Below are 27,952 nucleotides of genomic sequence, written 5' to 3'. Positions count from 1 at the left end.
GGCAACAACTGTAGTGTGTCTGTGAATGTGCAGCTCACCAAGTTTGGGTGCTTGGCCCCTGAAAATGCTGCTTGCAGCTTTACTTCTTCTTCTACTTATTATTATTATTATTATTATTATTATTATTATTGTTTTAATTTTACCTAAATTTTAGAGAAAAGTTTACTGAGACATGGGTAAGGGACTATTCTGCTAACCAGTTTCAGATCTTCTGGTTTTGCTAGTATTATGCATTATCAGTGTTAGTGTATAAGCATGAGCAAAGCATAAACATAATAACATCAGTTAAATAAAATTTTCAAAATGTATTTTTGTGCAAACGAGGAACAACCAACTCATGAGTAAAAGCACACTACATAACATGCTCTAATAAACTGTGAATTTTTCAGGTCTGTGCATGAAACTAAGTCTCAGGCTTCTTGGCTCACCAAAGCACACTTGCTTTCTTGCATATTCCTGTATTTTGTGTTTGTGTGAAACTACTTTGCTTATTAGTTTGGTTTATTTATCTGAGCGTGTACAGTATATTATACAGGGCTGTATAACAATCAGCAAATGCACTTTCTTCTAAGAATATTGTAGCTGTTCTTGCACACTTTTACATCCCTAAAAAACCCACACCAAAAAACTCACATGGAATAAACATTGTTAAATATCTAAATATGTAACTTGATGTTTGTTTATTCTTTGATAAGAGTGTACAGAAATAAGAGTGGGCGGGATTTATTCCATACTGCTCCATTAGCTTTAAGCTACAGCTTTGAGTGTGTGTGTGTGTGTGTGTGTGAGAGAGTGTGTGTAAGTGAGAGTGTGTGTGTGTGTGTGTGTGTGTGTGTGAGAGTGTGCGCGCGCGCTCTGTGTTCTTTGTCCTCCATTGCAGGTCACAGTCTGAGCTCCGCTGTACCGCGCAGGCCCGGAGTAGCGCAGCCGCTCTGAGGTTAGTACCCTACCGCGCAATCTCCAGCTATTTCAGCCCTGGCGCAGCCGCAACAACAAACCCGGCAGCGCACACTCCTCAAAGCAGCTGTGGAGGCTGCGTTAGTGCAGTGCTGAGCCCAACATGATGGATTTGTCGGGCTTTCTTCACAGCGCACCATTACTTTCAACAGGAATAGACTACAAATAAAAACAGTGTTGTGTTTGTAGGCCTAGGCCTGGGATTAAAGCCGCGTTAGTCCTGTGATGGCGGGTTTGAAACGGCTAATGCTAGCTAGCTGTTTGCTGTAGATACAATCCTGTTGATTGATTCTTCGTGGCTTCTACACGGACAGACAACGACTCAAACTTTATATTACAAAATATTTATCACCTGTTTCCGCTCATTAATTCGGGCTGTATAGCGTAATACCTGATGTCTGCAGTTCGCAGCTAACTAGCAAGTTAGCAATCAAGCTAAAGGCTAACTAAACTTGATAAGTTTCTCGCCGACGGGTTTTGCTTTCACTAACCACTTTTAACGTTCAGATATTTATTTACTGCGAAACTGTAATAGAAGAGTAGCAATGAATGCGCAGAGGAATTGAGTAATATTCAGTTGTTTTGGCGTTAATTAGCACCTTTAGATTGGGTCCTTTCTCCAGGCGAACTAGCCGGGCTGCTCTGTGTCAGTAGTTTGTAAGTGAATAGTTTGCAGGACAGGTGAATAAACTTCACCACCAGAACAACTGTTCTGTAGATTTCAATACTCACTGGAAATCAAGATAATATACAGGTCATGGAGGCTTGTTATATAGCTGTTTCAGTTGTTTCAGCTTTAATAAATGCTGGTGGATGCATTATTGTTGACTGTTTTGTGTAGACATGCAGCTGGAAATTACCACATAATTAAATCATTAATGTTTTTATAAACAGTTACTTTAACAAAAGGTAAATAGTTTTTAAGTGATGGATGATTATCTTTCTTTAAATGAGTGTTTGGAGTAACACTTTTACAATCTCAATAAGGCTTTTCAATTTACATTTTTATTTTTTAAATGAAATGTTCCTGTAAATCTCAGTAATCTAACGTTACATAAATCATCCTTTAGATGTCATTGCCACTCAAACCAAGAGCAGAATGATGTTTTTGGTGGTAGAGACGCCTCGTCACAGCTCCAGCGTCTCGTTCAGTCCTGAGCTCTGGCCATGTGGAGCTTGGCATGTCGTCTCTGTGGGTTTCCTCCGAGATCTCCGGTGTTCTCCCACTTTCCAAAAACATGTTAGTAGGTGGATTGGCAATGAAAAACTGCCCCTAGGGGTGTGTGGGTGTGTGTGAGATGTCATATCCAGGGTGTATCCCCACTTTACCCCCAGTGTTCCCCAGGGTTTAATCTCCACCATGACTTTGATGGATTTTCCCTGTAAATCAAGATCAAGAAGTGGAGTCGAGCAAGATCTATTATAGAGAGGACCTTCTGCAGTACCTAATAGACAACTGTCATGAAAACAGACATACCAAAACATCCTAGCATTAAATTAAAAGGATACTGATTATCCTCCTTCATCTCTATCAGCATCTATTTTTAAATTAAAATGTGCAATATTAACATTAAAAATGCTTAAAATACATTTCCTAATTGGAATAGGAATCACAAACAGTAGATTAAGAGGAGTACACACATTTTCCAGAGAAACAGGACACTATAAAATGCTTAATGATGTAATAACAGTAAAAACATGACACTGACTACGTTTACATGCACATCAGTATTCCAATATTAATCAGAATTTGGCAATATTGAGTCATGCATGTAAATGCTGCAAAACGATTGCCGGATTCAGATTAAGACAATATTCTGATTCCCACCCCGGAATATGGCTGTTTGAATCAGAAATGTGTTGCATGTAAACACCTTACTCAGAAAATCCACTGAAAGGAGATACATGCACATGCTCAGTCCGCATTCTTTTGTTGCTCATCACTCCTCATGCATCACTGCAGGACTTGTTTACTGTCTCTCCTGCTAGAGATACACCTGGATAATACAGATCAGAGAAACCGAGACTGGCTGATCATTTTGTTGAGCATCATCGTATCATCAGAACGTATCACTAGAGGAGCAACGAAGTGAGGGAACTCGCTTGTCTACAAGCTCAGAGATTCTTTAACAGAATGAGAGGCTACGTTTACATGCACATCAAATTCCGTGTAAGTTCTATATTCAGGTTGCAGCCATATTCCAAATACGATGTTTATATGCGTACAGGCGTCAGAATATTCCTGTATACATGGCTGTTGTAAGTATGCCTGAGTTGCCGTTCCTAAATACCATGAACGAGGAGTGATGGAATTGTGGGTGCTAACAGATGCTTAGCTGTAGGCTAGGTATTTAGGAACGGCAACTCAGGCATACTTAATACTCTGTATTATCCAGGTGTATCTCTAGCAGGAGAGACAGTAAACAAGTCCTGCAGTGATGCATGAGGAGTGATGAGCAACAAAACCTGATACATCAGGTCACTGACAGGGGGTTCTGCACATTTTAGTGTTTTCCCTGCTCTACCACACCCACACCAACTCAGGAAGGGCTGTTAATTACCCAATTAGTTGAAGCGGGCTAACGCACTAAAAGTTGCAGGATAGAGGGTTCTCCTGGACCAGGGCTGGGAACCTGTGCATCAGGGCCTGTGTTAGTTTGCTAGTAGACCATTTTGAATGGTTGCATGCAGAAGTACTGTAGTTACTTATACCTGGTGAGCATCTGTTTAGGAGATGATTTGAGGTTCCTTATAATGGAAGCAGTCTCAGGATCATCCTGAAGGATTTTGATGATTTTAATTATAATTTGAGCCACTGTTTTATTAGTTGGATGCATCAGAGGAAATGATGTGGTGTTCAGTGCGTCTGTTCTGTCCATAGTGGTAATATGGGCCTTGGCATCATCTGTGACATGTATAGGGAATCTACAGTTATATCACACATTTAATCACACTTTTTTTTTTTTACTTTTTTCAACAAAGTATTCATTCTCACTGCAAATACTTTTAAGCCTCAGTAGCTGTAAATAAAGATGTGTATGAGAGATGAGAAAATGATGAAAGTGAAAAAGCACATCTACACTTTGAAACTCCTGTGATTCATGATATCCTGATGTTGTATTTAAAGGAAAAATTGCATGTTTACATGTTTATTCTGAGTATAATTTTTACTTATCATTCCATATTTTTCAAGCCAATTTCTGAACCTTTTGCAATTAAATTCTAAACAAAGACAGTAAATCCATACCAGGTGAATTTTGTTAAGCATGTAGTACTAATAACCAAATAAAGTATATAATGCAGTGTTTTGGAAGATGTAAAGTTTAAAGCCGATGATAAACCAAATCTGTAATATTCAGCTCTGCCATACAGCTCCTTCATTTGTGCCAGTGCTGATTTCACCACGATGTAGATGTAATTTTGGCAAACTGATAAAAATTAGTTCGAAGTAATAGATACTTCTGTAGCAGCCCCTACTGGTGTCCTAAGAAATTGTGTTCTAAACCAAGCAAGGCATAGTCTGTTTCTTTGTTTTTAAGTATTGCATCACCACCTGAGGCCGATGTAAACCACACTCAAGTCTCAGAAGCAGAAGCTGCTAAGTTATTTGAATCTTACAGCTTTGCATGATGAGTCAAACTTGTATCTTACACAAGGCTGTCGAGAATTGTGAGAATTAGTCAAGTGTTCATAATTAACAGCTATTTACTGTCAGTAAATGTTTAAGTGAGTAATGATACGCAGTCTTGAAATACACGAGACAATATGTGGGAGGTAATAGAAGAGCTAAAGGTACATAATTCTGTTTATTGCTTATTTTAGCTCTCAACTGAGCTTTTATTGTGATGGAAGAATAATTATTTTAAAGTAGGGTCTATTTTAGGTTCTTTAAGTGTCTGCAAATATAGTCTATCAGTTATTGCTTGAAATATTTAAATTGTGCTTTGTGTATGTGTGTCTATGTGGGTGCTGTGTTTGTGTATTAGTTTAAGGAAAGCTGTATGAAATGATGGACGACCACACAGTACATCAGGCGGAGCACATGACTACCATCGAGGCCCATGCTGTTTCTCAACAGGTTCATGTGTCTACTTACACAGAGCACGGCATGCTCAGTGCTGATGAGGACTCTCCTTCTTCCCCTGATGATGACACTTACGATGACTCTGACATCCTAAACTCAGCAGGAACAGATGAGGTTACAGCACATTTGGCAGCTGCAGGTACAGCACACTCCAGGGGGAAAAAAATCTTAATTTTTTGGTCCAGTGTTGGTGACAGAAAAGGTATCATTTGAAATTTGGAGGTGCTTAGTAGTGCTTTGCAGGTGACTAAAATCATACTAGGAAGTGCTAGATGTCCTTACAGTATGTGCAACAAGGACATTTACAGGAAAACACTGAATTTGACACTTTTACAGATGAATAATATGTATGAGTAGTTTGGGTAGAATGCAAAAGCAGCACATACAAATATATTTTGGATGGTGGGAGGAAGGAACGCAAACTTGTTCCACCAAAACTCATACCACCCACACATGCAACATTCCCACTACATGCACTCTGCAATAATCATGCACTCTTTAACCTATCAAATCACATTTTTCCTTAAAGAAAGTGAATATTTAACATGTTTCCAAGCAATAATCAGTATTCAGTTGCTTCGATCTGTACAGTAACGTGACTCAGTATAAAGTGTCATTTCCTGATATTTACATATAGATGTGTCAAACAACTTAGAACATGGCACCTTTTGTTTGAACCCAACCAATTTTTCAAGTGATCATAAATATTGGAACATGTGACTGACAGATGTTTCTTGTTACTCAGATGTGACCTGGTAGACTGATTGTTAATTAATAGCTCTGAATGTCTACTCTTGGTTTGAGCCCTGGGTTTTGCCTGTGAAGACTGCATTTTTGATGTTAAAAAGGATAAACCAATATGAAGACCAGAGAGAAAATAAACCATGGGAGAAAAGCAAGTCATTTTGACGCAGAGAAAAGAGAGAAAATCAATCAGAGCCATTGCACAAGCATTCGGCATAGCCAATACAACAATTTGGAATGTACTGAAAAAGAAAGAAACCACTGGTGTACTAACAGCCAGACATGGAACAGATCAGCCAAAGAAAACAACACAGTTGATGAGAGCAACATTGTGAGCGATGTGAAGAAAAACCCAAAAACAACAGCCAGTGACATCAACAACCTCCACAGGGCAGGGGTGAAGGTATCACAATCCACCGTTCAAAGAAGACTTCGAGAGCAGAAATATAGAATCCATACCACAAGATGCAAACCTCTCATCAGCAGTGAAGGGAGAACTTCATCAGGGGAAAAAAGTGGAAGTTTTTTAGACTGGTCAAGTCAATCACCAGACCTTAACCCAATTGAGCAGCATTTCACCTCCTGAAGAGGAGATTGTTTGGCAGGGTTTCTCCCTTCAAACATATAATGAAAGAAGCTGCACTACAAGCTTGGTGAAGCATCACAAAAGAAGAATGCAAGAGTTTGGTGATATCATTGGGTTGCTGTCTTGATTATTTCAGTTCTTCAGTATATGAGTTATTTCAAGCAAGGGATATGCAACCAAATATTAAGTGTTATTTAATTTCATTTACTTTAGGACTATCTGTTCCAGTACTGTTGCTCACCTAAAATTTGTGTGGTCTTTCTAACACATCTACTGTAGATGTAAATATCAGGAAATGAAATTCTGATCTATCATCTTAAATTCATCTTTCAATCTTAAACCCAAATGTCTTCAATGTATAGCAAAAAAAAAAAAAAAAAGAATTGGTCTTGCTGGTCCAATACTTTCAGAGAGGACTGTGTATACAGGCAGTGATATACACTGATCAGCCATAACATTAAAACCACCTGCCTAATATTGTGTAGGTCCCCCTTTTGTGGCCAAAACAGCTCTGACCCTTCGAGGCCTGGACTCCACAAGACCTCTGAAGGTGTGTGTGGTATCTGGCACCAAGACATTAGCAGCAGATCCTGTAAGTCCTGTAAGTTGTGAGGTGGGGCCTCCATGGATCAGACTTGTTTGTCCAGCACATCCCACAGATGCTGGATCGGACCGAGGAATTTGGGGAATCTGGAGAATTTGGAGGCCGAGTCAACACATTGAACTCTGTCATGTTCCTCGAACCGTTCCTGAACAATTTTTGCAGTGTGGCAGATTGCATTATCCTGCTGAAAGAGTCATGTGCCCATTGTAGGCACTTTTGGTGGTGGACAGGGTCAGCATGGGCACTCTGACTGGTCTGCAGCTACGCAGCCCCATAAGCAGCAAGCTGCGATGCACCGACATTAACTTTTTCAGCAGTTTGTGCTACAGTAGCTCTTCTGTGTGATCAGACCAGACGGTTCACCAGTTGTCCTTCCTTGGACCACTTTTGGTAGCCACTAACCACTGCATACCAGGAACACCCCACAAGGCCTGCTGTTCTGGAGATGCTCTGACCCAGTTGTCTAGACATCACAATTTAGCCGTTGTCAAAGTCACTCAGATCCTTACGCTTGCCAATTTTTCCAGCTTCCAACACATCAACTTTGAGAACTGACTGTTCACTTGCTGCCTAATAAATCCCACCCCTTACACAGGTGCCATTGTAATGAGATAATCAATATTATTCACTTCACCTGTCAATCATTTTAATGTTATGGCTGATTGGTGTAGTATATTATAGTGCTTCACTGTAGTCACAGGTGTTTGCTGCAAATTGGATTAAATACACCTCCAAATGGATTTTTTTTGCCTTCAGCAGGATAGTTTCATTTGTTTTTCTGCTTATTCACATACTTCATATTTGTTGAAGTAATGTGCGCAGGTACTTACTGATAACATTTCACCAAATGTTAAAATGTTATATTTTAAGGAGTCATGTTAAAGTGTGTTGATAAAGAAGTCAAAGTGTGCTGTTGATGAACAGGAATTATTTATTCTGGAAGCAATCTAAATAATTTTTATACCTACAAACAAACCTTCAGGTCCAGTCGGCATGGCAGCTGCTGCTGCTGTGGCAACAGGGAAAAAACGCAAAAGACCACACATCTTTGAGTCAAACCCATCAATACGCAAAAGACAGCAGACTCGCCTGCTCAGGTAAGTGTGGTGCTTTACATTGTGCAGTGTGCATTGATTGATTCTGAGGGACTGATCCCTTAAATACCAGCAAGTAGAGAATTTTTAAATCTTAAAGAGAGGTCTCATCTCTAGGAAGTTGAGAGCAACACTGGATGAATACACAACACGAGTTGGACAGCAGGCCATTGTTCTTTGTATTTCTCCGTCTAAGCCTAATGCTGTCTTTAAGGTGTTTGGTGCTGCTCCACTGGAGAATGTGGTAAGTGTATGTCTCTAATTTCTTTGTCTTAATGCCTTTAGCTTTAATACCTGTTTCAAATTGTGTAGTTTTTACTGTTCTCTGTCAGGTCAGAAAGTATAAAAGTATGATTCTGGAGGATCTGGAAAATGCCCTAGCTGAACACGCACCACCTGGTGGTGGAGACCTGAGCTCTGAACTACCTCCACTTACCATTGATGGCATCCCTGTGTCTGTGGATAAAATGACACAGGTGGGTTCAAATCAGCAGGTGGCACTGAAGGCAAACGCTCATTTCTCACAGTCCCACGTCAGATTACAAACACCTTTCTTTGTTTCAGTTTGCATAGCATGTCTCAGGTTTTAAGTGCATGGTCTTCTAGGTTTATGAAAGCTAAATATATGTTGTCGTATCATATATTCAAGAAATGAAAACAGACTGGATGCGTTACTTCAATTCAAGTGCATGTGCACAACTGCATCTGACACTACCGCATGATTTTTTTTAATCAAAATATTTAATCTAGGTGGAGTTATAAACTAAAGTAATAAAATGATTTTATGTCTCAACCCCACATGCTCTGGTCACAGCATCTAAAAACTTTTAAACACTTTTCTGGCTGCAAGCTTCAGGATCCTAAAGGCTACAAACTGACTGGCTCTCTGTGTTTCCACACAGTTCTATGCACCAGTTCACAGTGGTGAAACTTCTAACTGTTTCTGGTGCAACATATAGTCACAGAATAGAAAGGATTTTTTTTTTAAATATTATTTTAAAGCTTTGTTTGAAGTAATGTTGTTTTGCAACTAGGCCGTGGGAAAAGGTTTTTGTTGGTTGTTTGCAATGTCAGTCAGATGATTTCTTACTGTGAAAGTAGGTGGTTCTTGGCCACATTTATAAGTGCATGCCCCTCTGCTTGTCTCAGTAAATTCCCTGTAATCCTCCATGTTGTCGCTATTTCCTCCACAAAGTGAGCTGGGCTGTACCTCAGTACCTGTTAGTCTTGTTTGATACTGATTTTTTTCACTGCTTGCAATTTTCCAATTTAAAATTGCTGTAAACAGTCCAGAATCAGTATCTGGAAAAAAAGACAGGGAAACAAGCATTTCCTTCATTTTAGGTTTAAGAAGAGTGCTGGAGGGCATCATAAATATTATCAGCTGTGCAGTTGGAGCAGTTAGCCAGTAGCTGCAGTCGCAAAATCTCAACTGGATGGTGGATTTGTAAGTGATTCTGTAGTAATACTAAGTAAACAGTTAAAAAAAAACAACAACAACAACAAAAAAAAATGTAATGGTACATTTTTGAATATAATCCTTTTACAAATCAGTTGCCTAATGTCTGGCATTTTCGCTGTTCTGCACATGAGATAGGGAGAAGGAGGCTAGGCTTCCAGGAAGATATCGATTGGCTCATCTCCCATTTTATGGGAGAGTTCTCTTTGGGCATATATTTGTAGTAGTGTATTCGCATGTTAAATTGCAGCACACCTGTATAAAATGCGTAACGGATGGCAGGTCTTGTAATACAATATAATCGTCGAAAACGTCACTGGATATTGTGTCACTTGTAATATTGTGTAGCGATGATAAAATCATTATTTATACAACAGTTACTTCTGGTCCTCTAATCTGATTGGACAAGTGGTGTTTCCAAGAGTGCCGATATTTAGTACAACACTAATTTTAGCTTTCATTCTGTGCTGTTCACTGGCTGAAGTTGAGACTTAGTAAATATGTTTTTCCTCTTCACATTGTGATGAAAACTGTGTTAGATACGAGATAAAAGATTGTGTTTGTGTCCATTTTAACTGCAGTGTGAACATAACCTGAAGAAAGGTCTCCAGAGCACAGGCACGCCTTTGGGGGTTTGTAGATTTGAGAGGCAGGCCTTTGCAGGAATCAGCATGTAAGAGCTCGGATCTGGGGGGTGTGTATATGGGTAATTATGCAGTTCATCAAGGAAAGCTCCAAGGCTTCTGATTGACTCCCAAGCGGATTAGGAGCAGTAGGATGAAGGAAGCAGCTGAGTGTTCAGGTCATTTAATTAGGCCATCTGTACAGCTTCTGATAAAGCACACAGGCCTGTTGCAGTCACTCCACATTTAACCTGATAATATAACCTCGTCATTTTGACAAAAAGAAATTGTTTTATTATTTTATCTAGTAAAGAATTTTTAAAAAAGATATTTTTATATTCAGTTGTTCCACACAACCTTTTTTGTGATCACGCTAACCTTTATGTCTTTTCATACTCCTTCTCAGGCTCAGCTCCGAGCTTTCATTCCTGAGATGCTGAAATATTCTACAGGTCGGGGGAAACCTGGTTGGGGTAAGGAGAGTTGCAAACCTATTTGGTGGCCAGAGGACATTCCCTGGGCCAATGTGCGAAGTGATGTGCGTACAGAGGACCAGAAACAGCGGGTATGGTCATGGAAATCACCATCCATAGTTTGTGTTCAATATTTTTCCTTCAGATATCGTGAATTTCCCAGTAAAAGATTAGTTTTTGTCCCTTAAAAAGGAAGCGCTTATTATTGAGGCAAGTGAGGCCACTGTTATTGAGGCAAAGCATTGTAGTTTTGGAGTTATGAGTGTTTGCCTTTGGCAACAGGTGTCATGGACGCAGGCCCTGAGGACGATTGTTAAGAACTGCTACAAGCAACATGGGAGAGAGGATTTACTCTATGCATTTGAAGACCAGCAAATCACACCTCAACAGGTTGCTGCAGCAGCCACACACAGCATTGCTCACCTGGTGCCTTCACAAACAGTCGTTCAGACAATCAGTAACCCTGATGGAACCGTCTCGCTTATACAGGTGAGCTCTACTTTCAGTTCACCCTGTTGTGAAGTACAGTCCTTTGAAACCTTTGAAATGTGAACATTAACTTTTATATGAAAAAATTCACCACCCTCAGCAGTGTGAATATTCATCACTGCACCAACAATTACCACCTTGACTTTCACTGGGAGTTGTATGGTATGATGATGTCCAACCCAACATGATAAATTTGACTAATTTAATTTGTATTTTAGTTATTATTTAAATTGAATTTATTAAATCAAATTCCACTTACTTATCTAATTTACTCGCCTTTTGATCACATCAGCGTTTACTTCACATGTTTCTTGCATGTTTCAATTCTGCCATTTAATTCTTGTAACTTTCAGCTCTCATAAAACTCACTTAGAATTTGAAAATGTTTGCTTTTTTTCAGTAATATGCATCTTTTTGAGGACATATTAAAAATCAGGCTATGGGCCATCTTTTACGAATGTGCCTCAAGTGAAACTGAAAGGTCTGAGTTGCCTCTACTCCCCTTTTTCAACCTTGGCACATGTACAGAAACAGACATAGGTGTACACCGCCCATGTACAAAAGCAGAAAAGTGCAGAGGGGCTCTTTTCAACTGTCATCAGTAGAAGTATAACAAACGGTTGCTATGCACCAAAACTCTGAAGCTCAACTTTGATCCCTCTTTGCTTCAAAGCTTTGCATTAGAGGTATGTGCAGGACAGTTTTTAATCCAATCTCCCTCCACACCCCACTTCCGAAGGCATCCTGACCAATCCTTTCTGCTCCCACAGAAAGCTTGCCCAATCCTGACGCATCCATAATGACAAATAGAGTTGGTTCTGTTTGTCAAAAAATAAAAAAATTTGTAATAAATGCAACCACAGTGACCCTGACCAGTGTAAAAGACTTACTGATGATGAATGAATGAAAGCATTAAATGCAACACACAGGAAGGTACAAGCACCATATACAATCAGGTCCATAAGTATTTGGACCATCACACCATTTTCATAATTTTGCCTCTGTACACCACCACAATGATGTACAGAAATGAAGCAATCACAATGTGATTGAAGTGTAGACTTTCAGCTTTAACTCAAGGGGTTTAACAAAAATGTTCCATTTAGGAATTACAGCCATTTTTTACAGAGTCTCTCCATTTTCACAGACTCAAAAGTAATTGGACAATTGACTGATAAGCAGTGTCATGGCCAGTTGTGGCCTGTTCCCTCGTTATTTCATGATAAATTAAGGACATACAAGGTCTGGAGTTGATTCCAAGTGTTGAATTTGCATTTGGTAGCTGTTCATGGGAACTCTCAATTTGGGGTTCAAAGACGTGTCGATGCAAGTGAAAGAGGCCATCATTAGGCTGAAAAAACAAAACAGACCTATAAGAGAGATAACAGAAACATTGGGAGTGGAATCACATGGATGAAAATCAACAATTTGGTACATTTTTAAAAAGAAGGAATGCACTGGCGAGCTCAACAACACGACTACGGAAGACAACTAAAGTGGATGATCGCAGAATTCTTTCCTTGTTGAAGGAAAACCCCTTCACAACATCTAGCCAAGTCAAGAACACTCTGGGGGAGGTAGGTGTATCATTCTCAAAGTCTACAATCAAGAGACACCTTCATGAATGTAAACACAGACGGTTTACCTGAAGATGCAAACTGCTGGTAACATTCATGAACAAAAAGGCCAGATTAGACTTTGCTAAAACAAAACAAATCTGCTTGACTAGTTTTGGAAGGAAGAGGAAGAGCGGAAGAAAAAGTAGAAGAAGAAAAATCCAAGCAAAAACCTCTGGTGCTTGCCCCCCTAAAAATCCTGATGAAGACGAGCAGGAAGAGGAAAAATCCTATCAAAAACAACAGGGTTGAAGCACCTCCTCTGCTTTTTTGTTTAGAACACATTTTTTAATAAATGTTCATTTTATGAGTCAGTACAAAAACCTTAATTTTCCAACAAAAAATGTAATGTTACAGAACAAATGTTTGTATATCAGTAAAGAAAGCAATATGTTACATAAGACATCACTTTTCAGACAAAAAAATGGAAGCAAATGCGACAGTCAGAGTCTCCAGAAGAACTGTGGAAGTTTCTCCAAGATACTCCAAGCCGTATCCAAGATGCTAATTTCTTACGATTACACAAAGTGTACCTGATCCTCACACCAAACATTGACTTTGTTCAGTTTATTACTGTTTACTGCTCTTTGTAGTATTATTTTAATGTAAAAACATTTAATTTATATTATTTTTGAAGGCATCTTTGCTGTACAGCATTTCTTTGCATTTGCCTAAGACTTTTGCACAGAACTGTACTTGCAAAAATGTATCTTGAAAAAAAAAAAAAAACTGTAATATTGTCACCTTGCGTTAGTTTGGGTGCTGCACTTGGTTGACATAAGCACCTGATGATAATCTCCTGCAGTTAGTGACCTGTTATTTAATGCCAAGTCTGAAAAGGGCCTCTGACTCTAACCCAAATCCATTCCTAGGTTTAGGTGGTTAACAAGGTTAAGAAACAATGATTATACATTTTATGTGATATAATATTCTTGAGTGCTCAAGAGTTAAAAATAAACTACTATATAAAATAAAAATTTATTTTCTTGTATTAGTGAGGACAACTCTCATATTCATTTAATTTACAGTAGACGTATGTACAAATATTTATCCATCATAATGGAGTATCTGTACTCAGTCATTTGCCAACCTAATCCCTAATCTACATGAGGTAATAATAAAGTAGTAATAAGTGAATATTTAAAAGTAAAGTAATAATGAATACTTAATAATTGGCACATTCACATTTTGCTGTCATAACTGACTTGACAGGTGGGCACTGGAGCAACTGTAGCCACACTTACTGATGCATCCGATTTACCAGGCACTGTTACTGTTGCCCAGGTGAACTATTCTACAGTGACGGATGGGGAGGTAAGAAAATAAACATACCCCCATCTGATGTAATATACGTCTTAGAATAAGTGAATAAGTACATTATCACTCCTAATTGCATTTGGTTGGGTAATTACATTCTATGTAATAATTCATAATTCACTTAGATATTCATATTTTTTCCGTCTTTATTATGGCTTTCTTTCAGGTCGAGCAGAACTGGGCAACATTGCAGGGAGGTGAGATGACCATTCAGACCACGCAAGCATCTGAGGCTACACAGGCAGTAGCTTCTTTAGCAGAGGCTGCTGTTGCTGCTTCCCAAGATATGCAGCCAGGAGCAACAGTTACCATGGCACTCAACAGGTACACAGGGGAAGGACTGCTTGAAAGAGGGAAAGAATGAGTAAGGGAAATGGATGGGGCAGGGAGTTGTGTGTAACATCTAAAGCAGCTTTAGTCCCTAGCCAAGTCTCCTCCTCAGGTGTATGTCCTTAGAGACCTGTTGCAACAGCTCACCTGAGCCCATCTACATCTTGTTTATCACAGGTAAGCAAAGTAGAGGTAGCAGACAGCAGGATCACTGATGGAACATTCTGTTCCTATTACCCTTCCCCCTCAATCACATTACACTGAGGATGCGTTATTCTTTGTTCTCTGTCTACACATCGGGTATTGTAGTAAAGACATTGGTCTTCATTCATAAACCTTTTAGTAAAGTTGTGTGTAAATATTTGTGCAAGACAAAAAAAAGACAGAAAAATCCACTGGATTTACAAAAGTTTCTGAAATGCTGACTTTCTTCATATTCATGTGCGTTTATTGATAAATGGCAGACACCCCTAAATTGAGGACGTGCACAGCACTGCTGCGTTGCACTTACTGATGCCCACAAAGCTCCATGAAAGGCAAAACTCTACAGAGCAGGAAGCACAAAATATCTATTAACAGCTAAAAAAAAAAAAAAAAGAATTATTTCTCAGAAGCAGAAGTGAAAGTATGTTTGAGTCACAGCACCTGAAAAGGCCAATATATGGAGAGAGTCCTCAACAGTGCTGTCTTGGAAAAGCAGGATGCTATGTGCAGAGCTGTGCAGGATATTGCACTTGTCAGCGACGAGTTCATGTTTAAAGTAAATACACCAATCACTGGAAAATGTGAAAATAAATCTTGCTATGTAAATTAAATGGATGGCTGAAACCTTTGCTTTACAGATGCATGAAGAGGCGCTGATGGGTGCTAACCACATCCTCACTAGGGTTTTCATTTAGGGCTGCAGGAGGAATTCTGATGTATACGGACGATGGCACATGGCACACTAGCAAGGATACGGCTTATTGTAGTTTGAGACGTAGCAGATCAGTCACTTCTTACTCTTTGAAATGTGCCAGTAGCCAGAAATCCAATGATGAACAGAACTTAGACAGGACATGCACAGGAATGGCCAGGATCTTTTTGTCAGTCACATTAGTCCTGGCTCTGAAGTGTTGTACAGAATTAAAAGGAGCTGCCATGCAAACGCGACTGATTTATAAACCAGCGTTCATCCTCCAGAAAAAAAATCATTCTGGTCTCTAAATATCCATTCCTTTATAAGTGCAGCTTGGGACAGTGTAATCTGTATATTAGTACAGTGCAGTAACTCAGAGCACATTATGTGATTTGAAGCAATCAGTTGAGGTTTACGTTAGTTGGTCGTCTTATGTGAAAATTTACACACACTTAAAAACATGAGTTTAGTATGAGTGTTTTTTTTTTCTTCTTCAAAATTACAGGATTTTCATGAATACCAAATTTCTTGTGTTCAGGTTTACAAATAAATTCATTCACAATCCGGCTTGATAAATGAGGCCCAATATTGGTAGAATTTGAGCTTTTGAGTAGAGAAGCTTTTTTCCACCAGGGGGCAGTATGCACTAGAATGTGTGTCAGACCCCTGGCCTGATGAGTTTACTCATTATTGTTTCATAGAGCTTATGCTAGTTATAAATAGCCAGTAGCAAAACCATTAGTTTTGGACAAATACATTCCAAGTGAAATAAAAGTCTCATTAACATAACTGTGTATGTTATAGTGAGGCAGCAGCCCATGCTGTGGCAACGCTGGCAGAGGCTACTCTTCAAGGAGGTGGACAGATTGTGTTGGCAGGAGAGACAGCAGCTGCAGTAGGAGCTCTCACTGGAGTGCAAGATGCCAATGGTATAAAGAGACACACACACACACACACACACACACATCACTTTTTGCAATTCCAACTTATTTCTCAAGTCTCTGAGCTGAAGTCAGAGTTGCCTCAAGTCTTTAGTCCTGCACTTTACTTAAAACTCAAACTACTGGGGTTTTATTGCACATAAATAAAACATTATATTGTGGTAGGGAAAACACTCCAGTGCACTTTTAAAGTACGCAGCCTATTCCTATTAAATGTCAATAAATATATGCTCTATGTAACAAACAACAATTATTGCATGCATTTATCGAAAGCATATAAAATGAAATGCCATAGCTTTATTTGTTGGATTTTGGATTAGGAGAGGGAGCACATTTGCTATGCAAACTAATTTCCTGGTGTACTTTTGTGTCTTATAAAATTTGAGCACTTCAGTCAAATCCTTCACACTGAAAGGTTTTGTACCTATATTTTTAACAGACCTATGTTGATAGCCCTATTCCACAAGTCAGTGGATGCCCTGGGGCATTTCAATTACAGCACATCTGCATGCTTCTGGCAGTGTCTTGGGAAAGGATATAACAATAATAGTTCTAGCTTGTGTGTATCCAGAAAGGCATGAATTATCTGTCCTTGTCAGAAAGCAAATGACAATAATCAACACTTAAATAACTTTATTAACATTAGCTTCCTGAGAATGTGCCTCACTTATCTATCTTTTGTGTAAAGTGCAAACTACATGCATGTCACAGCTGATTTGCATTTAGTGACTCCCACAAAACTCCATGGCAAAGCTAAGAGACAAAGCACAAAATAACATACTACAAAAAAAATAAATAAATAAATTTTCAGTGGCAGAAATGGAAGTTATTTTGATTAGATCTGTGTGAATAACAATATATTATTAGCAGCATAACAACCACGTGCTAAAGGCCAAAATCTGTATCCAAATTACAGAAAAGGCAAACTGGGTAAGTAGTGGTGGCTCGTCCACAGAGGCAGGTGTGGCAGAGCCCCACCATTTATATCAGCTGTTTAACAAATGTTAATCTTAATAAAGTCTTCATTCACTATTCACCAGATAGTGAATATAGTAGCCTATAGCATAAGTCATGTCTGATATCCTCTCAAATTAATTTTGTTTGAGGCTATGTCCTGCCCCACCAAAGTCTATTAGCCGCTGCTGGAGTTAAGTAAGGTGAAACGAGAATGGTTTGACATAAAAACAGAGAGAATATATCTAGTGTACCACCAGTGCGCCCTCCCCGATGCCGTGCTCACTAGCAAATATATGGGCCATTGCAGCTTGAGACACACCAGATCAGTCACTTAGTACAGGTTCACAGCATTAAAAGGAGATGCTGTGCCAAATGGAATTGATTTATACGCTGAGCCATTGCAGCATGTCTTCCTTTTAACTGAAGGCATTTCTTCTTAATTGACTGGGTCTTATACAGTTGAGGTCAAAAGTTTACATCCCCCTTTCAGAATCTGCAAAATGTTTATTATTTTACCAAAATAAGAGGATCATACAAAATGCATGTTATTGTTTATTTAGTGCTGACCTGAATAAGATATTTCACATAAAATATGTTTACATATAGTCCACAAGAGAAAATAATAGTTGAATTTATAAAAATGACCCTGTTCAAAAGTTTACATCCCCTTGATTCTTAATACTGTGTTGTTACCTGAATGATCCACAGCTGTGTTTTTTTGTTTACTGATAGTTGTTCCTGAGTCTCTTGTTTGTCCTGAACAGTTAAACTGCCTGCTGTTCTTCAGAAAAATCCTTCAGGTCCCACAAATTCTTTGGTTTTCCAGCATTTTTTGTGTATTTGAACCCTTTCCATCAATGACTGTATGATTTTGAGATCCATCTTTTCACACTGAGGACGACTGAGGGACTCATATGCAACTATTACAGAAGGTTCAAACGCTCACTGATGCTCCAGAAGGAAAAAACATGCATTAAGAGCCGGGGAGTGAAAACTTTTAGAATTTGAAGATCAGGGTAAATTTAACTTATTTTGTCTTCTGGGAAACATGTAACTATCTTCTGTAGCCTCTGAAGGGCAGTACTAAATGAAAAAATACGATATTTAGGCAAAATAAGAAAAATGTACACATCTCCATTCTGTTCAAAAGTTTTCACCCCCCGGCTCTTAATGCATGTTTTTTCCTTCTGGAGCATCAGTGAGCGTTTGAACCTTCTGAAGCATTAAGAATCAGGGGGATGTAAACTTTTGAACAGGGTCATTTTTATAAATTCAACTATTATTTTCTCTTGTGGACTTTATGTAAACATCTTTTACGTGAAATATCTTATTCAGGTCAGCACTAAATAAACAATAACATGCATTTTGTATGATCCTCTTATTTTGGTAAAATAATAAACATTTTGCATATTCTGAAAGGGAGATGTAAACTTTTGACCTCAACTGTATGTCTTAATTTATGGATTTGTGTTGTCTTCACAAAATTATGTTGGTTTCACAAAATTTTCATTACAGTTGTGTATGTAAATATAAATAAATAAGCACTTAAACCTGTCTTCGTATGTGTAAATTTACACACACTCAGGAGCACAACTAGGATATGACTATTTTTCTGAAATTACGTGATTTTTATGAATACCAAATTTCATTTTTAAATGCTCCTGCAAATGATTTACAAATAAATCAATTTGTATCCCGCTAGGTAAAGTAGGCCCATTGCATTCAAACAGAACCCTTCTATAGGTAGCATGTTTTGCATATAGTTTAAAAATTATTCATCTTTTATAATCAATTTATTGTAATTTATTTATTTAATAATCAATTTATTATTATCTATTCACCATGAGGTCACTGAAGTCACAAACCCTGCTAGTTTGTTTCGTAAACAGTAAACATTAGCATAACATTACTGATGCTATGCTGATGATTACAACCCATTTTGATTATTGCTGCCTTTTGTGATGTGACTCGCATGTGCAGAACATGGGATGTCAATGCTAACACGATATATTGTTCAGTCCAAGTACAGATATTATAATGCAATAAGTGACATAACCGAGTGCCCAGTATATCCTGACCCCGAGTCCTTAAGCTCAGTGATTATGTTGGTAGAGTACATATTATAAGGTGACACAGGAGATGAGAGAGAGAGAGATCTGCAGACCGGGCAAGCTGGTCTGTAATAATCCTTTGGGTGTTTATGGAACAGATGGTGTGTGTGTGTGTGTGTGTGTGTGTGTGTGTGTGTGTGTGTGTGTGTGTGAGTGCATGTAAGATCCATGTCACCCACTCTACCCTCCACAATTCTAATTAATCCATGATTTGCAGCAATGACTATGCGTCTGTGTATATGTATTGTTGCACTCTAAATTTATGTGTGTGTGTGTGTATATACATATACGTATATAAAATTAATATAAATTTATGAAATATTTGTTGATTACAATGTTTATATTGCTGCAGTATTAGCTAAGAGCATGTACACTTATTTTGCCTGGTCACCATTAGTAGTAGCCATCCTGCTGGTGTCTTAGTGGACCCCCAATCCATTGTAACCACAGGCAAGTCCCTATGGAGCCCTCTTAAAGGGCTTTGATCCTCTCCATTATAAGTGCATAGGCTAATCACAAGGCCAGCTGTCGGCTAGCTTGCCCAAGGCAGCAACAGGAATCTAATGCATACTCTCACAAAGTTTAAGAGTGAAAAAAAGATCATTTCTTTTAATGATAAACCTAACATAAAACTACATTTGGATCATTGGGTCTTTCAAATGGCACATTAAGGAGCCATATTAAAAAGTCTGGATTTATTTGTTGTATCAGTCTCAAAGTCAATGTTTCTTCGTCTTTAATATAGCAGTTCTTACAATAGATAAAATCAAAATGCCCTTATTCCCCCTTACACAGCATGCAGACGAAACCTTGTGAGGAACCAAGAGTGACCCTTCATGCATCATGTGATTGGGCTCTAGTGATTTCTGCGTTTTGTAAATGAGAGAACTGTAAAAAGTTAGACTGATATGCACCTATATATGAATGAAGAAAACAACAACTCTGGCCTTCGCCAGACCGCTGTGGCTTCTTGATTTCACAAATAATACTGCCCGGTGTTTGAAGATTTATTCCTTTTTCCCCAAATTAAAGGCTGATTCATTGAACTGGTTCTGATTGTCTAGCTGATGACATTGCCTAGGAGTCCAGGCTTTTTTTTTTTTTTTAATAAATTTGGTCATTCTCTGTGCTAGAAGGAATGATGGCGCAGTGGGTAGCGTTGTCGCCTCACAGCTCCAGGGTCCCTGGTCCATTCCTGAGCTCAGGTTTCTGTGTGGAGTTTCATTCGCTTTCCCCATGTTCGTGTGGTTTCCCTCTGGGATTTCTGGCTTCTTTCTACTGGAGGAAAAATATGCAGATTGGTGGGTTGGCTATGCGAAATTGCTTATGGATGTGAGTGAGTGTGTGCGCGCGATGCCCTGTGATGGACTAGGGTCCCATCCAGGGTGAATCTTCCCGCCTTGACCTGGTGTTAGGCTCCGGATGTTTAGGTGTTTTAGGTGGATTTATGAGTTTTTTTGTAATTGGCTCTGTTAGTAGTTGGCTTTCATTCATTGTTAGTAACATCAACATTTTAGTGGGAAGAGTTTAGAGAGTTGTAGAGTTTCTATATTATTTATACTGTGTTACTATATATAAATAGTATATAAATTAGCCCTGTTGTTATCATAATTAACTATTTTGAAACCATAACACGGAAAGAGTGAGAGAACAGTCAACAGCAGATGCTTCATAAGCAGTTTGTTGACCTTATTTATTTAATCAATAAAAAAACAAGCATGACCAGCTTTGAAGTGGCCTGTCTGAGGTGGCTGCACCTGATTTGCTTTACTTAGCGCCTTTCTCTCTGCCACTTAGCAGTCCTCAATGGCAGATGATTTAGACGTGGGGAGAGAGTTATGGCGGTACTCCAGCCCATAACGATGCTTCATGTAAACCACTACAATCATACACAGTGTAATTAAGAAAAATCAGTCTAGCTGAGTCGACTCATCCTGATTTCGCTGCTGTTTGGGATTGCATGTTTGGATAACCGATGTAGGATCAGGGTCCCCTTCTCTGGCTGCTCTTCGTGTGGTATAACAAAAAAAATACATACATACAGTTATTGGTACACTTTAATGTGTTTTAATTATTGAATGAACTTGCATGTTAACCGACCTTACTAATCCTCAGGAGCCAAGAACATGGTCACATAGTGACTTTAAAAACAAGGGAGGTCCGAGGTGTGTATATTTTTGAAGCCACTAATATTTAATAAATGTTATTTTGTAATGTGCACTGCACACAGCTGGGGAGAGAAAGGAAAGTTTATGTATGTAAAGAGAGGCAGAAGTAGAGAAACAGCATTAGAAGAACTGGCAGTAGTAAAAGGCAGGCTGTGGACGACTAAATTGCCCTATTGTTTGTCACTGCAGTGCAGCAGTGTAGCCCTGCCCACTGCTCTCTCTATTGCATCAGTCCGCTCTACTCTTCTCTCTGCCCTCTTTACTGCGCTGACTCCCAAATTGAAGTGCAACATGACCACTTAGTCGCACACCACACATACCCAGTCTGCCTTCTCTCTAATGTTCTCAGATGACTGGCTAACTAAAGGCCATTTGTCTGATTGCTGAACCTGTGCTTCACTTAGGTTCTCTTCACTACTGTTACTGTTATTTCTTTTTAAGAAAAACATGTTTAATATGATAGAACCAAACACATTATTTCAAAGTTAACTTTAAATGTTTAAATCAATAAATACAAATTAAAAAGGAGAGTAAAAATATTTCAAGATGTGTGAGCTGAATTTTTATGTGAGGTGATTATTAAGTAGTCATTTATAGAAAATACCTATAAAGTTCACACTCAGGGTTGCATATACACTGTTCATGTAAAAATTTAATAAATAGTTTAAATAGCTTTGATAAATTGATATATCTTAGATTTGGGAATTTCAATCTCTTTGGTAGATTGGACCAAAGAGCAATTGCAAACTTCTTGCAGGAAAACATTTTAAACATGCTTTCCCTCACAAGGATTAATCTGACTATTGAAATAGACAGCAGAGATGCTAAAGTGATGTAGGAAAGCCAATTCACTAAAAGGGAAAGGACACAGGACCTGACAGACTTTTGCTAAAGGTAGATTTTACCTTGGATAAGGTAGATAAGGGAGCGTTGACCTGTGGATTGTGTCTTAAGAGCAGTAGGAAAACAAGACATCAGAACTGTGGTCTCTGTAAAAATGGAGGATCCATTCATTATTAATTTCGTCTTGCTATTTTATCACTGTTGTTTGCCACATCTAGGAAAGAACATGCTAAGCAGTTTAGCTAGTTAATGTTACCTTTACTCTCAACAAAATCACACTTACCAGAGCCAACATACTGTTGATTTGTTTAACCTGACAGTATCGTGATCATTTAGTGTATGTGTTACCAAAAATAAGTCTAGTTTTAAGTGGGAGAAATTGAAATGAAGTACATGCATATATTAATGTAATCATTAAAAATCAATGACCGCGTTAGTGTACAAATGTATTATGTATGGTGGTATCTGGTTTGTGTCTCAAAGGATGTTTTTGTAGTTTGCCAGTGTGACAGTCGGTGTACGGTATTCATTCTGCTTGATTGGCTCATGCAAGCTAGCTAAAAAAATAAGGGCTTCATGGAGGGGAAATGATGTCATGATCTGTCAGCATACTGCTCAGACAGGCCTGCGCAGTGAGTTCACATGCACTCTCCCGGGCTCTTTGTCTCCGATGCTGATGGCATTAAGCTCACAGGCTAAAAGACAAGCTCTTATTGAAGATGAAAGGGTAGCTATGCTTTAATTCCATAGGTTGAGCTTAGTCACTCTGCAGTTCTTTATGTGACTCTGAGGCAAATGTTGCAGAGCTAGCTATGTATCTAGCTAAAAGACTGGTAAAAGTCTGGTAGCTTTCTTTGTGTTTTCTCCATGTGTTGTGTTATTATTTATTCTGGGCTCTCCAGGCTGTCTTTTAGATAACTAGGGGGAGGTACTTTGGCTGTGTTGGAGGAGGTATATAAGCTGGCTTATGAAGTTTATATTCTAAAACTCCTGCCAATTCGAACACAGCTTCTCTGCCTGTGCATTACTATTACTGTCTTGCCAGGTAGCAAGGAACATGCCAAAGAACATTTCATAATGTGGCTTGTGCTATGCTAACCTTCCCTGTGTGGATTAAGTAATGATTGGGAGTACACAATACACATTCAAGGACTACTTGAGACTATTTGCATCTCAGTGACATCACTGGTGTACAGTAGCTGTGTAATGCAATGCCGATATCTGTATCTGTTTAGTGCTCCAAATATTCAAATCTATATCTGTATTCTGATTTAAACCTATTATTCTGCATTGGCCATTATTTGTTTTTCAGTGTAATTAAGTATAAACCCTATCATGCTGTCTCAAAACATGGGAAACAAACCCTGGTCTGTGAATTCTGACTCAACCTCACTGGAGTTCATAATTGGTCCAAACAACAGCTGTGCACAGGGCTGCTCAGGCAGTTATTAGTTTGGTTTGTACCTACCCATGATATTTTCCAGTGCATGTAGTTGGTTCTGTTTCCCAAAATATGAACAAACCAATAGCCTAATTTAAACCACAACAACCCTGACCAGACAGTTACTAAGGATGAATGAATGGACCTAAATATATCATGCAGCGACTGACATTTGTGTTAATGAATGTGCTCTTCCTTTGTTGTGTGAGCTTCAGATATGATCACTCGCTCACATCAACCTCCTGCAGGACCTTTGGGGAAAAACCTGAATGCCGCAACTTCTATTTGTATCTGCATTAGTATCTGTTTTAATACAGAACACATTATCTGTTCAGTCCAAATGTGTTTAATGTGTTTGTATTAGTGTGTAATTGGTTATAATGTGTTGGTTGCGGTCATATTTACATAATATGTGTACAGACATACTGTTTAGAACAATACTATGCAGTTTGACACGTGCCCAAGTATTCATGAGTAGGCTACTGAGTATTAAAAACGACATCAGTGTGACATGTCAGTTAAGCTTATTTCAGCTTGAAGTGTGGCATGTCAATCTGACTGGCAGCTATGTAGTTAGGTAGGAGATGGCACTGTAATGGGGCAAATAATAAAGAATAAGAAAGAAGGTAACAGGAGTATTCAAGAATAACCACAATGTGCATTAGGTGTGCAGGCGGTATTTGATCACATGTACAATGCCCTCCGGAAGTATTGTCACCCTGCATAACAAATGATCCAAAAATAATATTTAAAATGAGGCAATAAGTGATCTTTTGAGCTCAGAAATACAGGAGCATTGCATGTCTGAACCTCCGGGTAGAGGCAGCCAGGTTTTAGTACTTTACATAATTCCTGATGCCATCAAAACAAAACAGCCCCAAAGCATCAGTGAGCCGCCACCACCACATTTTATAGTGAGGGGTCAGTTGCTTTTCTCTGTCTGGTGTGCATGACCAAAAAGTTTGATTTTTGGTCTCATCTGTCCACATCACTCAATGCCAGTTGTAGTGTGCACCTGGTGAAATTCAGTCACTACATTTTTTGAGATGCTCTCAGAAAGGACTTCCTTCTTGCAATGCCTTCAAACAGCTTGTTGTTATGAAAGTGGCGTTTAACAGTTTATTTTGAAACTTGACACACAACAATCAACAACTTTGTGCACTTTTAAAACTGTGTTGTTTGAGCTTTTTTCCCCCACCTTCTTCATCCTCCTCCTCACTGTGTGGAGGCAGAAAGTGGGGCCAATTCTGGGCAAATTGTCTCTTTTTTATGACTGCCTTATTGTGCTTAATGGTATTTTAACTGCTTATGTATTTTATATATCCATTACCTGATTTGTGCCCTGAAATTCATTTTTCAAGCATGACTATTGGCTTGAATTTATTATACATATTCCTTAGGTGTGTAAATAATGTTGGCACAAACATAAGAGAATTTCAATTAATGCAATAATTTTTTCACATTTTTATGAAGGCTGTCAATAATTCTGAAGAGCACTAAATGTATTTGTACAGTGATCAGTCACCTAATATTAGCTTGTTATCTAAAATGTAGAACAGAGGATAAATAGACAGTTTTTGAAAAAATACAATCACCAAAGTCACTTAGGTCTACTTATTCTGGCCCATCTTGAAATACTGAAATACAAAATCTGAAGTCTGAGTCTGAAATACAAAAGCGAAACACACACTGTTGCCTACTAGTCAGCTAACATTAGCTCTCCAGCTAAAACAAAGAGCCAAGGATAAAAAAGAATAACAAATACACCACCAGCAAGAAGACTTACAAATATAGTACAAAGAAACACAACAATCGGCCTAATGTTAGCTGACTTGACAATTTCACAATAAGTATAAGTTGGCTATCGTAGTCTATCATTCACTAGACAGCACAATATTTAGAGAACAATTAAAATGCTTTACCTGTTTAGCAAGAAAAAGCTGACTCTACATTGCTATAATCTGTATTTGTATCCATTTAGAACATGCTATCTATTCAATCCAAATAATGCATTTGTATTTAGTTACATCCCTAGTATGCACAAATGTGTGAGTATTGTATCAGTCATGAACTTTATCAGTAGTGCTATTCAGTAATCATTTGTATTTTTAACATATTCTTTCCCTCTGCTTCCTTCCCTAGGTTTAGTCCAGATTCCCGTGAGTATGTATCAGACTGTAGTTACCAGTTTGGCCCAGGGAAATCGGCCTGTTCAAGTTGCCATGGCTCCTGTTGCCACACGCATTGACAACACTGTAACATTGGATGGGCAAGCTGTGGAGGTTGTAACCTTAGAACAGTGACACACTTGCAAATATGTTGGGTAAAAACCTGTGCCCTTCCATAAATGGATATTTTTAACAGGGAATTAAAAGTTATCAAGGATTCATGTTTGTTTTTTAGTAGTGTAATCGTTATGTTTCAAATAATGTTTGGATTTTTTTTCGTCCTCTGTGTTTCTAGTCATAGGATATAAATAGACCAAATAAATGGACCAAGTTCAGTGTGGCAGCAGCAGCCCCTGAATAAAATTCTTCTACATTTTTGTCCTCGCCAAAAATACTTTTTTCATCTGTTTTAATAGCTGAATTCATTTCATTGACACGTTGATTTCTGAACAATGTGTTTGTGCCATTTTACTTTTTGTCATAAAAGTCATAAATTGTGCTATTGTGTTTGCTTGCATTGTGATAGAACTGATGTAGGCCAGCAGAAAAAGTGTACTTTGTGTTGTTTTTGCATGTGTCACAAATTAATCTACAGAATACAAATATGTCCCTAAATTTACTGAGGTATTCCTGTTGCACCAAATATTTGTTACCATAGAGTTCAAGTATTATCTTACAACTGGAAGGTCACTAAAATGTCTTTTCACTGACATTAAACTGATGTTTAATACTAGCACACTGTTTAAGTAGTACTAAAAGGATTTCAAATCTCCTATTGACCCTAATATTCACATACTCTCCATTTTTAAACCATTTATAAATGCTCCATAAGATTTTGAGTATATGTAGGTGTACTCTGTCACACATATTTTATGATATTTGCATCCTGTAAATCTAAATCAGCTCAATTTGAATTGTGTTCCTCCACAACTGCTCACTGCCTTATTTGCTAATTTAAATAGCATTTTTCCTAAGCATAGTTTCACCACTATTCTATGCCAGAAATAACTCAACAATTGTGTTTTATTGTGTATAAAGATGAAGCTTATTCTGTGACTCTATAAACTTACTTTTATAACCTTGTTGATCATGCCAGCAGCTGTTAAGGTTTGATATCATATGTATGGCTGTCATGCAACTTTTTTTTCCACTTAATGCATGGATGTACTGACTAAACTAAATTGATCACTGATTGTATCTTTAAAATTACAATGTATTGCATTTTATTGCATAGTTTTTCCTGCAGTGAGGGCAGATACAACATCTATAACATTACCAGCACACCTGTCATCCATATAACCTTCTCATTATGTCCATAGTTGTTTTTGATCATAGGGAACAAATTAGGTTGCCTTATAAACTGTGATCCATTCCCCATTTGGCAGTGCCTGATTTTAAAGCCATTCTGCTCTTGTGGAGGAGGAGAGTGGAGAAAGCATGCATACAGGCCTAACCCTGCAGTATATCCAAATAATGTCCCATTCTGCATCCAGGTTATTAACTGCAGTAGATTGTGTAAATGTAACATGTAACTGCAGCAGATCAGTATAAAATCATTTTCTCTTAATCAAAGATGTATAGTGATTTGTGATCAGTTGTAAGAATGTTTACACTGGTGCAGTGCATGCCAGCATTCTTGTGGCTGCTGACTGGGGATACTTACGCATGCATCAATCTATAGCTATGTTATTACGACTCAAAACATTTTCTGAGCTTCTAGCCTTGCTTGGGTCACTTTATAACTAAATCCTAGGCCTTAGTGAGTCTTTTTTGTTGTAACATAAGAGACATTTCCGTCTTTAAGAACAATCTGGCCCTAAATCAACACACCTATTATGTAAATGCTCATTACAGCAGTCATGTTTTAGTATGACGACTTAAAAACAATTGTCCTACTTTCCCCCCAATTATTGTGTCTAGGCCTTCAACATATCAGCTTAGTTCATTACTCTTTATCACACATTTGTTAGAAGGCTCCCTTGAAGACAGAAACAGCAGTCCATTGGACTGACCTCTGTTGCTGTACTTTAGAGGAATGGGGGGCCCTGT

At 38.4% G+C, this 27,952-nt stretch overlaps 1 protein-coding gene across 2 annotated transcripts; it reads left to right on the top strand.

Annotated features, from left to right (window-relative positions):
* Positions 1–779: 779 nt before the first annotated feature.
* On the top strand, positions 780–27,475 carry nrf1 (nuclear respiratory factor 1). 2 transcript variants are annotated; one of them, XM_026943465.3, is made up of 11 exons: positions 780–937; positions 4,944–5,180; positions 7,958–8,072; positions 8,187–8,313; positions 8,402–8,545; positions 10,558–10,716; positions 10,907–11,113; positions 13,942–14,043; positions 14,213–14,370; positions 16,079–16,203; positions 25,878–27,475. In XM_026943465.3, the coding sequence occupies exons 2-11, from the start codon at positions 4,964–4,966 to the stop codon at positions 26,036–26,038; spliced, it is 1,515 nt and encodes a 504-aa protein (XP_026799266.1). In that variant the 5' UTR covers positions 780–937; positions 4,944–4,963; the 3' UTR covers positions 26,039–27,475. The 2 variants fall into 2 exon arrangements, with proteins under 2 accessions (XP_026799266.1, XP_034169025.1); XM_034313134.2 differs by having other exon boundaries at positions 797–937; positions 5,058–5,180.
* Positions 27,476–27,952: the final 477 nt, after the last annotated feature.

This window comes from Pangasianodon hypophthalmus, chromosome 18 (assembly GCF_027358585.1).
Source record: "Pangasianodon hypophthalmus isolate fPanHyp1 chromosome 18, fPanHyp1.pri, whole genome shotgun sequence".
Taxonomy (NCBI): domain Eukaryota; kingdom Metazoa; phylum Chordata; class Actinopteri; order Siluriformes; family Pangasiidae; genus Pangasianodon; species Pangasianodon hypophthalmus.
The sequence above is the reverse complement of the archived record's forward strand: the minus strand, read 5'-3'. Positions and strand labels throughout refer to the sequence as shown.

Bases quoted from the DNA above. Each gene is read 5' to 3' on its own strand.
- nrf1 (XM_026943465.3), top strand. From the start codon at position 4,964: ATGATGGACGACCACACAGTACATCAGGCGGAGCACATGACTACCATC. The intron at 8,314-8,401 runs GTAAGTGTATGT...GTTCTCTGTCAG, and splicing joins CTGCTCCACTGGAGAATGTG to GTCAGAAAGTATAAAAGTAT. The intron at 14,044-14,212 runs GTAAGAAAATAA...GCTTTCTTTCAG, and splicing joins CTACAGTGACGGATGGGGAG to GTCGAGCAGAACTGGGCAAC.